The sequence below is a fragment of the Musca vetustissima genome, unplaced genomic scaffold (genome assembly GCF_032173495.1).
Source record: "Musca vetustissima isolate MV318-11 ecotype Yass unplaced genomic scaffold, APGP_CSIRO_Mvet_v1 utg111203, whole genome shotgun sequence".
NCBI classification, from domain to species: domain Eukaryota; kingdom Metazoa; phylum Arthropoda; class Insecta; order Diptera; family Muscidae; genus Musca; species Musca vetustissima.
The window spans coordinates 1-17,510 of NW_026887911.1; the positions used below are offsets into that span (position 1 = coordinate 1).

General features: G+C 36.0%; 2 protein-coding genes across 2 annotated transcripts; both read right to left on the minus strand.

Moving 5' to 3' along the window:
• Nucleotides 1-27: 27 nt before the first annotated feature.
• On the minus strand, nucleotides 28-2,673 carry LOC133335694 (ring canal kelch protein-like; the record flags this gene model as incomplete). The annotated part of the gene is made up of 4 exons (XM_061543996.1): nucleotides 2,666-2,673; nucleotides 1,916-2,502; nucleotides 1,125-1,853; nucleotides 28-812 (listed from the first exon to the last, which is right to left on the minus strand). Coding segments are annotated over exons 1-4 (2,109 nt in total), but the record flags the coding sequence as incomplete, so codon positions are not given.
• A 102-nt stretch (nucleotides 2,674-2,775) lies between these two features.
• LOC133335693 (ring canal kelch protein-like) lies at nucleotides 2,776-17,264 on the minus strand. Its single transcript, XM_061543995.1, has 5 exons — nucleotides 17,208-17,264; nucleotides 10,627-10,776; nucleotides 4,132-4,533; nucleotides 3,597-4,061; nucleotides 2,776-3,523 (listed from the first exon to the last, which is right to left on the minus strand). Exons 1-5 carry the CDS (start codon nucleotides 17,219-17,221, stop codon nucleotides 2,776-2,778), a joined length of 1,779 nt encoding a protein of 592 aa, XP_061399979.1. The 5' UTR covers nucleotides 17,222-17,264.
• Nucleotides 17,265-17,510: the final 246 nt, after the last annotated feature.

Here is a 17,510-nt window from a genome sequence, read left to right on the forward strand (position 1 = left end):
AAAACCATTTTGCCATTGAACATGTACATTTTCATATGAGGGATCTTCATAACGCCGGGCCGCCGTTGTTGCATTTGTACCATAATTATCAGTTTCCCGCAAACGATTTAGGGTATTGTGTAAGGGTCTTCTATAGGGAGCGGCAGTATTCATACCCGCCGCGGCAGTTGAATGCATTTCCGCTCTGGCATTAAAACGTACTATATCCTGTGGCAATCCCGAAAAACGTGGTGTTCCATATGCAGACATTTGAGCTGCTGCCGAGGCGGCATCACAGTCAACACAATCTCTGGAGAACATAAAATTAAAATCAATCACCTTGCAGTCAGCGGCACCCTGGCCCATCCACAACGGTAACCATTTATTGACCAACAACCATTGGAGACTTGATTTTGAAATGCGATTTAGTGAGCCATTTTGTTCAGTCATTACCGGATTGTTGGCGGATGAAGATGCAGTCGTTGTTGATGATGTGGAAGACGACGACGCCGTTTGTTGTGCGGAAGTTTTTTGTGCAGAATTTGAAGAAGATTTTTTCGTTAGAGCATTTTTCAGGGAAGACACAGTTTTTTCTGTTGCAGTTGCTGCATTGGAATTCTTTTCAGCATTATTGCTGTTGCGATTTGTATTCGAAGAGCTGTTAAGATTTTTTATTTTCGGTATTGCACCGGTGGCACGCAGTGTTAGAGTTGATGAAGAACTTGTTGATGCATCGTTGTTGCTGCTGTTGTTGTTACTATTGGCATTTGGATTGATTAAGGGTCCGGCCGAAGCGGCCCGACTTTCACGATCTTTAGAAATGGTGGCACTAACTGTGAAGGGGAAATTTAAATGAAGGTGGATAAAAAAGAGGGTTTTTATTATATTCCCAATTCTAATGAGAAGTTATGAAGATATTTTCTAATATATGAGTTGCTACTTATACTTCGAGTGAATATATTATTAAAAATGGTTTTAAAAACAATTCCAACTCATTTTTATTTGCTGTCAAGCTCTATTTTTGGTTGCGAGCTTAATCAAAAAGGGCTATATAATGGTTTCAAAATTTTAATCAACACACCCAAAATATAAACAGCAACCCCAGCCGAAAACATACACCCACCGAAAAAATTCTTCCAACTTACCATTTGGACATAATCCCGAATTTCCCGTTGATAAATTTGAATTTCCACCAGCTACCGAGGAGCTTGCAGCAGTCGGTCCTCCTCCACTACTGTTAGGATTACCCGATGCTTTATATATGTTACTCATACTTTGAGTATTCTCCCCGCCATGTAAACAACTGAAAAATGATGAGGCGCTATTTTTGACGTTATTTGCATCCCGTTGAGCAGCGGCTGCGGCTGAGGATGAAGCTGTGGTACCACAACCGCCGCCATTACAACTAGCTGTTGAAGTAATACTTGAACTATTTGTTGTCGTGGTTGAGCCAGTATTCAGGCGTATATGTCCAACGGTACCAAAATGTGAATGACCCAAAACGGCATAGTGGCCACCGAGATTATAGTGATCGATATTACCACACGATGAGCTGAGATGGCGTTCTATCCGTCCTATACCATGTCCTATGACATTGAGACGGCCATAGACACGAGCAGCCGATGCACCACTGCCACCGCTACCTCCTCCTCCGGTATTTGTATTACGATATATGGGTTCATCGTGTATTTGTTCGTAAATATTTTCATAACGAACCGAGGGTTGATAATTGAGATTGTAATAATTTTGCGATTCGGTGTCATCAAAACTTCGTTGGCGGTGGCAAGATGAGGAGGACGACGAAGTAGTGTTGTTGGCAGTGTAATGACTGCACGAGGCACCATTACAACGAAAAGCATTGAAACGCGGATTTGCTGCGGGGAAATAAGAAATGAGAAGGTATTATTAAAAACTATAAAAAATAATTTCTTCTTACCTGCATGTAAATCTAATTGGAAGTTACGTCTAAAACCTAAACCCGATCTTACAGATCTTGGTATGTCATAATTTGTTGTACCAACTCCTATTCCACCTCCTGCCCCTCCTCCTCCACCGGCAGTTGGACCATTTGCATTAATGCCATTGGCCCGATCATATAAATCGTTGCGATAATTAATGTTGCTCGTTGTCATTCGTGTTTTATTTTGTTGAGTATTATTGTTGTCGGAGTTTCCGGATGATCCCATTGTTGTGGGTGGTTGGGGTTGTTGTGGTGTTGGTGGTGGCACTATTAATTCTTCAGCAGGGGCATTGGCATTATTGTTGTTGTTATTGGGATTAATTGGTGCAATAAGGGCCTCAGCACCAAGTCCACGAGCGGCTGCGTTATAATGTTCAATGGATTCGTAGATATTTTCATAATGAGGATGTGCATTTTGTTGTTGTTGTAGTTGCTGATTAGGATTGTTAGCTTGTTGTTGCTGCTGCTGTTGTTGTACAACACCTACTGCACCTTCGATCGTACCTTCAGCTTGACTATTCTCATCATCCACGAGTCCATTAATGGCAATAACAGTCGCTTGTCTGGAAAACAAATAAAAAGGGAAATGAAGGGGAATTAAAGAAGGATCTTAAAATTATATCAAAAGTTCACTGTAATCAAAGTATCATCCTTGCAGGAAAGACAACACTTTTCAAAATGTGATTTCAATGAAATCTGGAATTTAGATTTGTTACTAGGTTAGGCAATTTCATCTTGGCATCCCCCAATATGTCACCAAGTTGTTTTCCACATTTTTAACTTTTAATTCATCCCGTTCTTCTTACTCACCTCACCAATGCACCCTGCTCTTCTATTCACATGGGTTTATCTATCATACACACACCAGCATAACTGCGTCCGATGGTCATGGCGGCGGGTAAAATTCTCCAGGTGTCTGTTTCGGGACTATAAACCTCAACGGAGGATAAATTCGAATCACCATCATCACCACCAACAACATAGAGTAGACCATCATGGGCAACAACACCAGCATTGCGGCGACAAAATGACATATCCGCCACCGAATGCCATTGATTTGTTTCGGGATCATATGCCTCCACCGATTTCCTTACCATTGGTCCATCATGACCCCCCACAGCATATAGAATATTTTTCAAAACACCAACACCGGCACCGCTACGTCTGGCTGACATATCAGCCACCGGATACCAGGTATCATTTTCTGGATTATAACGTTCCACCGAGGAGAGGCATTGTCGCGTAAAACCATCATAACCACCAACGGCATATAATAGACCATTTACCACACCAACCCCGACGGAGCTGCGTCTTGTTGACATGGAGGCAATGAAACGCCATACTTCAGTTTTGGGATCATAAACTTCGGCACTGCAAAGGCCGGTGGTGCCATCGAAGCCGCCAACAGCATAAATGCAACCATTCAAAACAGCAACACCGAGAGTGGAACGTCTGGCCTCCATGCTGCTGCTGTTAGACCATTGGTCAGTGGTGGGGTCATAGACATCAACAGTTCGTACACGTAGCGAACCATTAAAGCCACCCACGGCATATACCTTGTCGCCCAATACAGCCAAGCCGGCACTAAAAAAAATACAAAATTCCAAATATTATTTTTAGAGCCTATCGAAGTGAAAATAGGTATTGTTCTACTTACCGACACCTACGATTTGGCATTTCAGCAGCCTGATACCATTTCTCCTCCCTCAGATCATAACACTCCACCGAGCGTATGGCTTTTGGTGCTTGACCCCCAATAACAAGGAGAATTTTTGGAAATCCTACCGGTTTTCGTGGCATTGTACGTTGTGTCTTGATTTCGTTTGGCAATAGATGATATGTCAGCGCTTCAATAATCAAATTTTTACAAACAATATTACCCTCCAATAGAGGTTCTTTATCAACATTTTGCGCTATATATTCCTTAGACAATAGTGGCAAACGGACATGTTCCATTAAATCGGCAGTGTATTGTTCACGTATGGTCGGATCATATCGTATCCAATTTATGACACATTCATACACTTTCTCTTCACTGGCCACCGAAATGCGATCATTGCGTATTAATGAGATAACTTGTTCGGATGTTAAATTAAGAAATTCATCGAATTGAATTACTTCGCTGGAAGAAAAGAAACAAACATTTCAAAATTACTTTTAACACCAAATTTGAATTCAATTTCAATACTTACTTAAAATGCTGTTCAATATATTGTTCGGCATAATTCACCAGATCCACACAACCGTGCATATCGGCAAAATCACGTATACCCAAACAATTGCTGGCATCCAATTGTGTTTGCAAATAATCACAACATGCATCCCGCACATCAGTCAATTGTAAAAGATTGGCAGCTGTCAGTAGAACTTGTACATTATCTTCATTAACCTCTACAGTCGATGTATACACATATTCAATAAGCAATTCGAGTGCATGATGATCGACACCCTGTAAAGTAATACGTCCTTGTCGTGACTCTTCGAAACCTGTAAACATTGCATAAAAATATGGACTGCAGGATGCCAAGACCATTTTATGTGCCGGTATTTCAATATCTTCAGCAATAAGGGTTACATCGCAGAGAAGATTTTGTCTGGAAAAGGGAATAGAAGAAGGAGGTTATTTATAAGACTTTCAAAAAGCGGCTTCAACATCACATCGTATTCGAATACAATTGAATAACAAGCTTTTAAAAAATCTTCCTAGATTTTGTTGTTGAGTGTGAGTAAAAGTACCGATGGTTATCGAAAACCACCTCAATAAATTTTCTGCAGATTTTTCAGTTAACGATAATAGCTATAATGTGGTATAAGGAGAAGTTAGTGCTGTTGGCTAAATATCTGGAATTTATTGTCCCTATACTGTTAGTATTAAAACCTGAAGACATAATGGTATAATCATAATTATCTTATTATCTTATTATGTTGATGCACCCAAGTATCAACATTTATCGTGCGAAACCCCCAATCATTTGATTATCTTTCGGTGGTATAATCATCCACCGAAAGATAATCAAATGATTGGGGGTTTCGCACGATAAATGTTGATACTTGGGTGCATCAACAAGTTTTTCAGACTAAGTTATTTTTTTTCTAATCGAACGTTCCCATGCCTCACTTTCCCACCCCTGCCGACCAAGTCCTTACCATGGTATGAGGTTATACTATTGTCGACCTTAAATCCTCAAAAAAAAACATGGTTTCTTAAGTTTTTCTAAAAACAAACATGAAGCTGAAAAAGGCCAAAGCAAGAATCACAGAGACCGACACCGAAGCTCACCCCAAATCGTAATGGATTGCGGGATCACCCCGCTACTAAAGGCATGGATGCCAGCACATACATGCCGATATCACTTTTGTCGCCAGTACGTAAGACACTTCAGGCATTGCTACTCCAAAGCATTCGTCAATGCTACTCAGTTACTGATCATCAATACGGATTCCGGATGCAGGACTCAACTAGAACAGACCGTGTAATTGGGCAGGACGTCGTTAGAACAATCTTCCAGCTAAGTTTGAATCTTTAGATCGCAAATTTTATTTGGACGCGAGTCGTACGTGAATATCTGAAATAAGAAGCCGAAGGCCCGTAGAGTTAAACGAATAGGAAGGGGATATCTACGATGTGCAGGGTGGAGCTGACCTAGGTCAAACTAGGCCTGTTCTTTTCTCTGCACTTCGTGGAAACCTTGGGGATCTTCGGATCCCCCGTGGACCCAAACGGCGGCAATCGTTGGTGAGATCTCAAGCCTCGTCAAGATCAAGCGATTGTGATCCGGCTGTTCTAGGTGTGGCACCTCAGTTATACCTGCTACAAGCGCATCATGTTTACCCCAAAAAAAGACGACGACCCGACAAGTCAAATGGAAAACGAGCTAGTCAAGACTGATGAAAATCAGTCTACGACTGACAGGACTGTAGTTCTGGTTGGGGACGACCTACATGGGATCCTTAGTGCTATCCGCGACAGTCTAGAGGAACAGACTAGGGAACTTTTCGGCCAGCTGGACAGGCTTGTACCGGAAGAGCAAAGTGTGGATACACTTCCGGAGGAACTGCTACAAAATCTTACCCTGACTGATGATGAACTGGACACTACGGTGATTCCGGCCAAGTCTACACAGGAGGTTTGCTGTAGCATCAACAAAGGAAGTGTAGACCCTGTTGACCGACCGAATTCAAGTCTGACTCCAACAGGTCCTGTGTCGGCAAATGCCAACAATAAGCTTCAAAGGAAGACCGCGACTGAAGCAAGGTCCGACTTTGGTGAATCTATCGAGACCCCAACAACGGACAACGATTCAAAGATCGGAACTGCCCGAGAAGCATCCGACGCGAAGCACTGCATACGTGCCGTATCGTATCTTCGCATGTTCGTACGACGAGATGAGAATTTGCTTTCGGAGAGAGAGGTTCACCTCATAAAGGGCAATATGAGATGCATAAGGACGTTCGAAAGAACTTATCCGCACGCTCTTCATCGTGAGCTCGAGAGGGAGAAGATCTCCCTCCCGAAACAAACAGCTCGATCAAAATTCTGATTCGAGAGAAGTAGTAGAGTCGGCGAAGACCACTGTCTCTGACAAAGTTGTGGAGCTGACTTTGGATCCGAAGCCTAGCCCGATGCAATGGAAAAATGCCGGTGAGCACACCCCGACACAAACTGTCATCCTTAAGGGTGATCGACGTGTGAAGTGCTCTGTCTCGAAGCCCGTTTCTACGCCAACCGACAAAGGTGAAGCGAACGAGCCAATGAACTCTGGCACAACGAACTTAGATGCAACGTGTCAAGATCTATCTGGCCGACTCTGTCAACTAAGAGAACAAACTCACTGTTGAACCTGAGCAAAGTTGACTAGTGGATGCTCAATTTCCACCGTCTCTAAGCTTCTTTTCAACTATGGAACTTGCTTTAACCCACAACATCATTACCTAAAGTGGTTAGAAAAGTGCAACCTTAGCACGTAATATGTTTTTCTGTCCTTTTTAAGCAATCAAAACTATTTTCACCTTCCTCCTTAATACTTCATGTTAGCTTATGATAGCCACAGAAGAGCAGAAACTACCACGACAACTCAGAGTAGTCTTGGTACAACTGAGATCTGGATGGTTTAGACGTAAATTGTGGTGGTTCCACCATCCACTTGAAGAGATCGTATACGGCACAATACACTTCTCTCTGTCTTGTCGCTCTAGGGGTGATCTACAATCTGGTAATTAAAATAACTCGTGCACCTATTCAGATCTTGCACCTCAACGAGACAGACATCCGATCATCTTTTCTTCCTTCCTGGGTTCGAGGCCGACATAACCGTTGCCCACAATTTACTCACTCCGGTACTGACACTACAACACTTCAGACATTACAGCCACGTTTTCCCGCTTGTGCTCGGAGTTAGTAAGGTAAGTAAGACGAAGCTCGTGTGTTTAAATTAGTTTCAATTTTTCAACATAATACCCTGTACCGCAGTGTGGAGAATGGTAAAAAATGCAATATATTTTTATACCCTTCTCCGCACTGTGGTACAGAGTATTATGTATTTGTGCATATGTTTGTAACAGTCAAAAGGAAACGAGATAGACCTATGGTTCCTTTTGAGAATATGTATACAATCACTTTCTGAGTCGATGTATGCATGTCCGTCCGTCTGTTGATGTTAAATTGTAATCAAAGTACAGCTCGCATTTATCATTCGATTAAGGTAAATGGTACACCAAAGTCCCTAAATATCATTCGATTTGCACGAAATTTCGTACAGCGTACTAAATTAGGTCTAAAATGTCGTGTGCCAATTTTCGTAAAAATCGGTTCAAATTTAGATATAGCTCCCATATATTATTTCTTCCGATTTTACGATTTAAATTGTGCACTAAAGACCCAAAGTTTGGCGATTGGCACACAATTTTGTATAATGTACTTAAGTTAGTATAACCTAACGTGTGTCAAGTTTTCTTGAAATCGATTCAGATTTATATATATATTTTCGTCGATTTTAAGTAAATGGTGCACTAAAGACCCATAGCTTGGCCGATTGACACAACGTACTGAAATAAATATAAATTAATCTCGAGCAAGTTTTCTTGATATCGGTTCAGATTTAAGTATATCATATCTTCCATATATAATTTCGACCTATTCATGTTAAAGAAGCATAGGTTGCAGAATGGCATGTGTTGGGATTGATGTTAGTCGGTCATGCCAATGTTTCTTCGACGTCTGTTAGGATGCATATTTAGAATATACCCAAAGTGGTGAAGGGTATCATATATATATATATATATATATATTTGGTTGAAAAGCAATTAAATTAAGAGAATAACATGAATTCTTTTGATTGCAAATGGATTCAAAGTCTAGAATTTTTCATACGCCTGAGAGTACAATATCAAATAATTTATAATCCATATAGGTATAAAGAATTCACTTAAGGGAACTCCCCCTCCATTCTCGATTTTTTATTTTTAAGATTTTAAATGGGCTGGTAAATGAATACCAATGCTTGTTAAGGTTTGTAACTTTGCACATATGTATTTGAAGATTTAAAAAGGAAGACAAATAATTTACAAAAAATTTTTGTTGTTGTTTTTTGTGATCAAAGAAAAGTCCTTATTTTTGATGGCGGGCATGATAACTCCTCACTAAAAAATCGGAATCCGAAAATTCCAAAGGTGTTAGAATGAGTACATGCCTTGCTCTCGTATGAACTAGGATTATTGACTTCGCAGAACAATTATCAAAATGGCTTTATCCTAGTTCATACGATAGCTATATACTCACAGAAAAACGTCCCAAAATTTGAAATCGATTGGGTCATTAGTTTTTGATTTATCGTGCCAGCCATATTGATTCGATAAGAATGCGTTTAAAGTTTGAGAGTCACTCTTGCCGTCACTTGATGCTGACACAATAAATCGACTATATCTTCAAGAGTTCTTCAAATTTTGTAGGGACATTCTTCAATTAGTGTAGATTCCAAAAACCGAATAACATTTTTTGACACCGAGAATGGGGGGTCCCCTTAAGTTAGTACAACCTTATGTATGTCATTTCATTAAATCGATTCAAATTTACATATAGCTCCAATATATATTTTCGTCGATTTTAAGTAAATGGTGCACTAAAGACCCATAGCTAGATAGATTGACACAACGTACTGAAACAAATATAAATTAATCTCGGGCAAGTTTTCTTGAAATCGGTTCAGATTTAGATATTGCATAGCTTCCATATATAATTTTGACCTATTTATGTTAACAAAATTTAGCATAGGTTGCAGAATGGCATGTGTAGGTTTACATATAATAAAGATCACATTTTTTAAGTTTGTTCAATTTCATGTCAATATTCCTTCGAATAGGATACATATGTAAAGTGGTGAAGGGTATCATATAGTCGGCCCAGTTCGACTTTACTACTTTCATTACTGGTTATTTCTAGATTATTTATCTACGATTTTTTCCCAGCCTCGTTTTCAACTGCAAGCTGGAGTGATAACAACTATACATAATTGTGGTTCGGTTGAAATTTATAGAATAACGTGGATGCTTTTGATCGCAACCGGATTCAAAGTCTAGAATTTTTTCCAAACATTTTCATATATGTATATATGTATACCCTCATTAATCATACGCCTGTGAGTACAATATCAAATAATTTATAAACCATATGTATAGAATTCTCCTGAAATAAGACAAATCTTTGAAAATATCAACAAAAAAAATATTTCAAAAAGGTATTTGGATTATCGCAAAACAAAATATTTTGATTTTTAGCTTCGTTGTTCAAATCACCTAGAGCTGGTGAATAAACATTGCCCACTGAATTGATTTTCAATTTGTTTGTGTGCGTGATTTTTGTACTTTAAGTAGACAACAACAAATATATTTAAATATTTAGCAAAAAACAAATAGACAATGGAATTTGTTCTTAAGTATATATTATTGTAGATTATTGAATCGTTAAAAAAAGGTGATGGAATTGTTTTTTTTTTTTTGTTATATACATAAATAAAAATATTTACAAACTGTTAAAAATCAACAACACAAAAGCATTGAAATAAAAGAGTTAAGTATTTTTCATAATCGTTGTTGTATAAACTTACAAAATTCTATTTCAAAAAAGTCCACCACTACAAATACATACAAAATTTCATTCTAAAACAAACAATGTCATTGATGGTGATAAATGCTAACCGATGGCACTCGCTACCTATTAAGCAGCTACCAAGTTCAGGGTTAAATAAATATTCATAATGAATTTGACAATAAAAAAACATAACAGCATTTTGTTTTGTTTTTGTTGTAGCTTATGTGCTTTGAGATAAACAACAAACGAGAATTGGCAATTAATAAAAACAAACAAATATGATTAACATAAAAAAAGAAGATGAAGATATGCATACACAAAAAGTAGGACCTTATAAAAATTAAAAAAAAAAAAATCATGACAACATTGCACACAAAAATTACATATGCACTTTGTATGCATATACTATAAGGTGACTGCTGTTGTCCCCCACGCATTCATAAACTAGACATAAATCTCTTGTGTACAACACAACGCATACCCTGCACAATGTGCGTAAATGTTCGACAATGTCTTGTTTTTTCTCATTACTCTCAACGAATTCTTAAAATAAATTATCTGTCAATTTGAAATTTGTATAGTATTTAAAATGTTAGCTTACTTGCGCATCTCGTTCATGGCTTCAAAGGAACGTGTGGTATGTAGTTCATTGTGATATTGGCCCACACAACGATCTTTACTATTCGGTCTTTGTATGTGTTTCTGAGAACTTTCATCCAATGAATTTTGGCTCGCATAACGTAATAAACAGCTGCAAAGACAAGGAAAAAATAAAATATTATTTTATTATTCTTACATGATGACTAGACCTCGGATTTTGCATATTTGCATATTTTTTAATAATGAAGATATCGAAATTCTGATTGGACACAAATTCGTTTCAAAGGATTTAGAATTATTTGAAGGGTTCATATTTTTTAATTTTTTGCATATTTGCATATTTTGCATATGCACGAGATATGCAAAAAATATGCAAAATATGCAAAAAATATGCAAAATATATATGCAAAATATGCAAAAAATATGCAAAATATGCAAAATATGCAAAATATGCTAGGTCGATATGCAATAAATATGCAAAATATATGCATAAAATGTCCAAAATATATGCTAAAATATGCAAAATATGCAAAAAATATGCAGAATATGCAAAACTATGGTCGATATGCTATAAATATGCAAAAATATGCAAAATTTGCAAAAATATGCAGAATATGCAAAACTATGCAAAATATAGAAAAATATGCAAATATATGCAAAATATGGAAAAATATGCAAAATATGCAAAATATATGCAAAAAATATGCAAAATATGCAAAATATATGCAAAATATGCAAACATATGCAAAATATGCAAAAATATGCAAAATATATGCAAAAAATGCAAAATATGCAAAAAATATGCAAAATATATGCAAAATATATGCAAAATATGCAAAATATATGCAAAATATGCAAACAAAATATGCAAAATATGCAAAAATATGCAAAAATATGCAAAATATATGCAAAATATATGCAAAATATATGCAAAATATATGCAAAATATGCAAAAATATGCAAAATATATGCAAAATATATGCAAAATATGCAAACATATGCAAACATATGCAAAATATGCAAAATATATGCAAAAAATGCAAAATATGCAAAAAATATGCAAAATATATGCAAAATATATGCAAAATATGCAAACATATGCAAAATATGCAAAATATGCAAAAATATGCAAAAATATGCAAAATATATGCAAAATATGCAAAATATGCAAACAAAAATATGCAAAATATATGCAAAATATATGCAAAATATATGCAAAATATGCAAAAATATGCAAAAATATGCAAAATATGCAAAATATATGCAAAATATGCAAACATATGCAAAATATGCAAAATATATGCAAAATATGCAAACATATGCAAACATATGCAAAATATGCAAAAATATGCAAAAATATGCAAAATATGCTAGGTCGATATGCAATAAATATGCAAAATATATGCAAATATGAGCAACATATTTCACATATGCAATCATTTTAATCAAAAAAAAAAGAAAATTTCAGGGTAGTTTTCGAATTTGTGTGCTTTCTTTATTTTTAACCTATAGAAATCTAATTGTGTATTTATGCGTTTCATGGTTCAACTGTTAGATTTTTGGGGCATTATGAAAAATTTGCTAAATATATGTATAAAACATGCAAACATATATAACCGTTATATGGCGATATACTAAAACGTGGACCGATATATCCCATTGCCAATACCAAACATCCTAGGAGTAATTATAATATATGTGCAAAATTTCAAAGTTCTATCTTTAATATTGGGACCTAGCATACCGTGCATATATTTTGCATATTGTTGCATATTTTGCATATTTTTGCATATTTTGCATATGTTTGCATATATTTTGCATATTTTGCATATTTTTTGCATATATTTTGCACATTTTTGCATATTTTTGCATATTTGGCATATTTGGCATATTTTGCATATTTTGCATATTTTGCATATTTTGCATATGTTTGCATATTTTGCATATTTTTTGCATATTTTGCATATTTTGCATATTTTTTGCATATTTTGCATATTTTGCATATTTTTTGCATATTTTGCATATTTTTTGCATATTTTTTGCATATTTTTTGCATATTTTTTGCATATTTTTGCATATTTTGCATATTTTGCATATGTTTGCATATTTTTGCATATTTTGCATATTTTTGCATATTTTGCAGATTTTTGCATATTTTGCATATATTTTGAATATTTTGCATATTTTGCATATTTTGCATATTTTTGCATATTTTGCATATTTTTGCATATTTTGCATATATTTTGCATATTTTGCATATTTTTGCATATTTTGCATATTTTTGCATATTTTGCATATCGACAATGCATATTTTGTATATTTTTTGCATATATTTATCGCATATCGACCTAGCATACCGTGCATATTTTTTGCATATTTTGCATATTTTTGCATATTTTTTGCATATTTTGCATATTTTGCATATTTTTTGCATATTTTGCATATTTTTTGCATACTTTGCATATTTTTTGCATATTTTGCATATTTTTTGCATATATTTTGCATATTTTTTGCATATATTTTGCATATTTTTTGCATATTTTTTGCATATTTTTGACATGACCCCAAATATCGATCAATTAAAGCATGAAACGCCTAAATACAAAATTTGAGTCCAATCGGATAAAGCATAAAAAATATGCAAAAATCCGAGGTCTAATGATGACGATTAACGACTATGGCGATGAGTGTTTTCATATTCATAATTAATTAATAAAATTTATGCATATTTTATTATTTTGCAATGCCTTCGGTCTGGGTGACATATGTATACAAAAAATTAACAATTGCAATAAGGGGAATTGTACATTTTACATGACAATAAATTTGAATATTCGGTAGAGGGTTATGGAATGTAAGAGTAAATAATTAAGAATACATATAAAATAGGTAATTTAATACAAATAAAAATACCGTCCAACATGAGGTGGACATTCAAAATACCTTAAATGGATTGAAACTTTTATATAAAGTGGATTATGCCATGGTAAATAGCTGACAGGAGAAAATGAATACTGAAACTCAGGTTGGAAATTGATCTAGGACCTTGATCTTGGACCTTTGGAAAATGTGACTTATGGCCTTCACCACACTGTGGTATAGCGTATTATGTTTGTAACAGGCAAAAGGAAACGAGATAGACACATGGTTCCTTTTGAGAATATGCATAGAATCACTTTCTAAGTCAATTTATGCATGTCCGTCCGTCTGTCTGTCTATGTTTAATTGTAAACAAAGTACAGGTCGCATTTGTACATTCGAATTGTATGAAATTTGGCACAGCTAATTTATTTGGCCCAAGGACGAACCCTATTGAAATTGGGAAAAAATCGGTTCAGATTTAGATATAGCTCCCATATATATTTTCGTCCGTTTTAATGTAAATGGTTTACCAAAGACCCTTTATATCTTTCGATTTGAACGAAAAATGGCAAAGCGTACTGAATTAAGTATAGAATGTTGCCTTTTAAGTTTTGTGAAAATTGGTTTAGATGTATATATAGCTCCCAAATGGCGCACCAAAGTCCCTATGTATCCTTCGATTTGCACGAAATTTGGATTTATAAGTAAATGAAGAACTCAAAATGTGGCCGAATATAGAGAAAAATACATCTGAGAAGAATCGAAGGAATTTTTCTATACAAAAAACAGAGACCTCAGGAAACCTGAGCGATTTTAAATAAAACACAATAGGGGACCGATCAGAACCTCAGTGTTAGAGAAAAAAGGCAACGCAGTGAAACACAGCGATTTTGTTAGAAAAAACCAGTAAGGAAAGTAGTAAAGTCGGACGGGGCCGACTATATGATACCCTTCACCACTATAGGTATATTAAACAGGACTATAACATAAAATTGGATGAAAACAAATGTGATATTTATCTAAATGTGAATCTACCTAGATCTATCCATAAAGTATGTCAATCGACTTCAAACAAATATAAATAGGTCATCCGTTGGTCTATGTCTTCTAGAAAACGCAACTACGTAATTGTATGCTAAATTTTGTAAGTTGTGCAAAATTTGATGTCAATCTGACTAACATGAGGAGTTTGATGCCCAATTTACTTGAAATCGGGCGAAAATATATATGGAAGCTCTATCCAAATATTGAGCGATTTCAAACAAACTTGTCACAGGTTAGGTTATACTAATTTCAGAACCTTTTGTTCCTATTGGTTCCTTAGTACGTCAATTACTTAAAATCAGTCTATAATAAAAGAGAGTTATATCTAAATCTGGACCGATTTTCACGAAACTTGGCAGACATCATTCTAGACCTAAATGATTAGGCTGTACCAAATTTCGTGCAAATCGAAAGATATATAGGGACTTTGGGGCACCATTTACATGAAATCGGACGAAACTATATATGGGAGCTATATCTAAATCTGGACCGATTTTCTCCAAACTTGGCATACATCAATCTAGGCTTAATTCAGCACGTTATACCAAATTTCGTGCAAATCAAAAGATATATAGGGACATTGGGGCACCATTTACATGAAATCGGACGAAACTATATATGGGAGCTATATCTAAATCTGGACCGATTTTCACGAAACTTGGCAGACATCATTCTAGACCTAAATGATTAGGCTGTACCAAATTTCGTGCAAATCGAAAGATATATAGGGACCGTTTACATTAAATCGGTTAAATATATATATGGGAGCTATATCTAAATCTGAACCGATTTTTCCCAATTTCAATAGGGTTCGTCCTTGGGCCGAATAAGTGACCTATGCCAAATTTCATCCAATTCGGATCATAAATGCGACCTGTACTTTGTTTACAATTTAACATGGACAGACAGACGGACGGACATGCATAAATCGACTTAGAAAGTGATTCTATGCATATTCTTAAAAGGAACCATGTGTCTATCTCGTTTCCTTTTGCCTGTTACAAACATATGCACAAAGACATAATACCCTGTACCACAGTGTGGTGAAGTGTATAAATACCTTAAGGTATCTAAGCGATTTGTATACACTCCGCCTTATTTCTAATGACGGTATACATACTTTGATACGGCAAAAATGTTTTTAGACCCAATTTTTCTTTGGATCAAATCCGTTTCACACAATTGGAGTCGTTTTATAAATATCCCTCCCTCTGTCTGGCCGGCTGGTACGCACAATAACTCTCCTAGTTAGTAACCGATTTCATTCAAACTGTGCCAAGTAAGTTCGAAGATGGAGATTACCGGTCCACTCCTTTTGGTACCTCACCCACCAAAAATTATTTGAAGCGAAGGGAATATCCAATTTCTTCGAAACTTTGCACATCGTAATATCTAGATTACGTTCGAAGATGGGTCCCGTCAGTCAGTCCACTGTTTATTATACCTCCCCCACTAAATGCTAAAAAAATTGGCTAAAAATTAATTTTAAATATCACGCGAACGGACTATCCGATTTGGACTAAATTTTGTACAACCTAATTTTATAACCCCGACTGTATAATGTTGTATGATGGGAATTATCGGCCCTCTTCTACTACCTACATCACAAAGGAATTATCCAGTATCAAGTTAATTGAATAATTGATTTGATACAAACATTGCAAATAGTAATAAATTACCAAAAACCTAGATCAAGTTTGAAGATAGAAACCACCTCCCATCAAAAATAATAAAACCTATGTGTAATTCAGTAGACCTCCGCAGGCCATAGGCAATTTAGCTAAAATTAGGCGAAAATGTTTTTTTACCCTCAATAACATGGAAAACCGCAAAACTTTGCTTGTGGCGACTTCAAGTTAGATAATTAATTATAATTAATAATGGTGGAACACGACACCTCTCCTGTTGGTCAATTCAGGCCGTATCTGGTCTATTGCTATATTCAAACGGGCCAGTTGTTGACAGTAGAGATCAGAATGGAAGGAACTCATAATAAATAATTCACTTCCAGTCCCACCAAATGCATAGCAGAATCTTCCTGGCCGTTAGTCCTGGGTTTGGCCACCGTTTGAGGTGCTTCACCGCTCATTGACCACGATCGTTTCACACAGGGTTATCGTATGTGACCATATCTTTTGATCCACAACAGATACAGCCACATACCGCACCATTTTGGAAAGGGGAAATCATTTGAGTCAGGACTGTAGAGTGACTATAATGAGCACAAGATATACTTTTATGGAGTTTTTCAAAAAAAAAAAAAAAAAAAGGGGACCAAAACTGTATCTCCAAAACGGTTTGAGATAACCCAATCATATCATAACCTTTGAAATGATATCCATTTTATATTAACCGGAACCGGATATAACCAGGTATCCGTACGCGAACTTACGGGTTAAATAACTGAGTAACCGGGTACGTCCCCATAATTAGGGTAAAAATACCTAAAAATACTCTGGAAAAAATTTCAGAAAAATCTGATCGTTTTTTACTAAACTAGAGTTAAACCGTGAAATTTATTACATTCCCCTATGTACAGGTGAATAATTCCACTACGCAATGAAAATTCCGTTGCTATCCTCTTTTACTAATTTTTGACATGTTACAAATGTTTTCCAAATCTAAATAAAAAACGAAAAATCGTGAAAAAAAAAACAAAAATAAATTTGTACTGACCTGCCTCTCTCCATACTGCCCTCAGCAGCTGGATTCTGATGATTATTAGCGCCAGCAGCTGCTGCTAATTGTACTCTAGCTGCTGCACCATCACCACCGGCATTCTGTTGTGCCTGGTTTTGATTCTGATTGGCAGCACCAGGTTGCTGCTGCTGCGCCTGCTGTTGATTTACGTTTTGATTTTGTTGACCACTCATAACTCCCAATGATGTCAATAACGCACTTGATATCAACGATATCATACAGTGGTTGCAGTGCAAATAAGCACTGCTATTTTGTTTTACAAATAAATTATTATTTTTC

Coding starts and splice junctions, on each gene's coding strand:
- LOC133335693 (XM_061543995.1), bottom strand. Junction 4,534..10,626: donor GCCATGAACGAGATGCGCAA/GTAAGCTAACAT, acceptor TCCCTTTTCCAG/ACAAAATCTTCTCTGCGATG. Junction 3,524..3,596: donor ATGCCAAATCGTAGGTGTCG/GTAAGTAGAACA, acceptor TATTTTTTTTAG/TGCCGGCTTGGCTGTATTGG.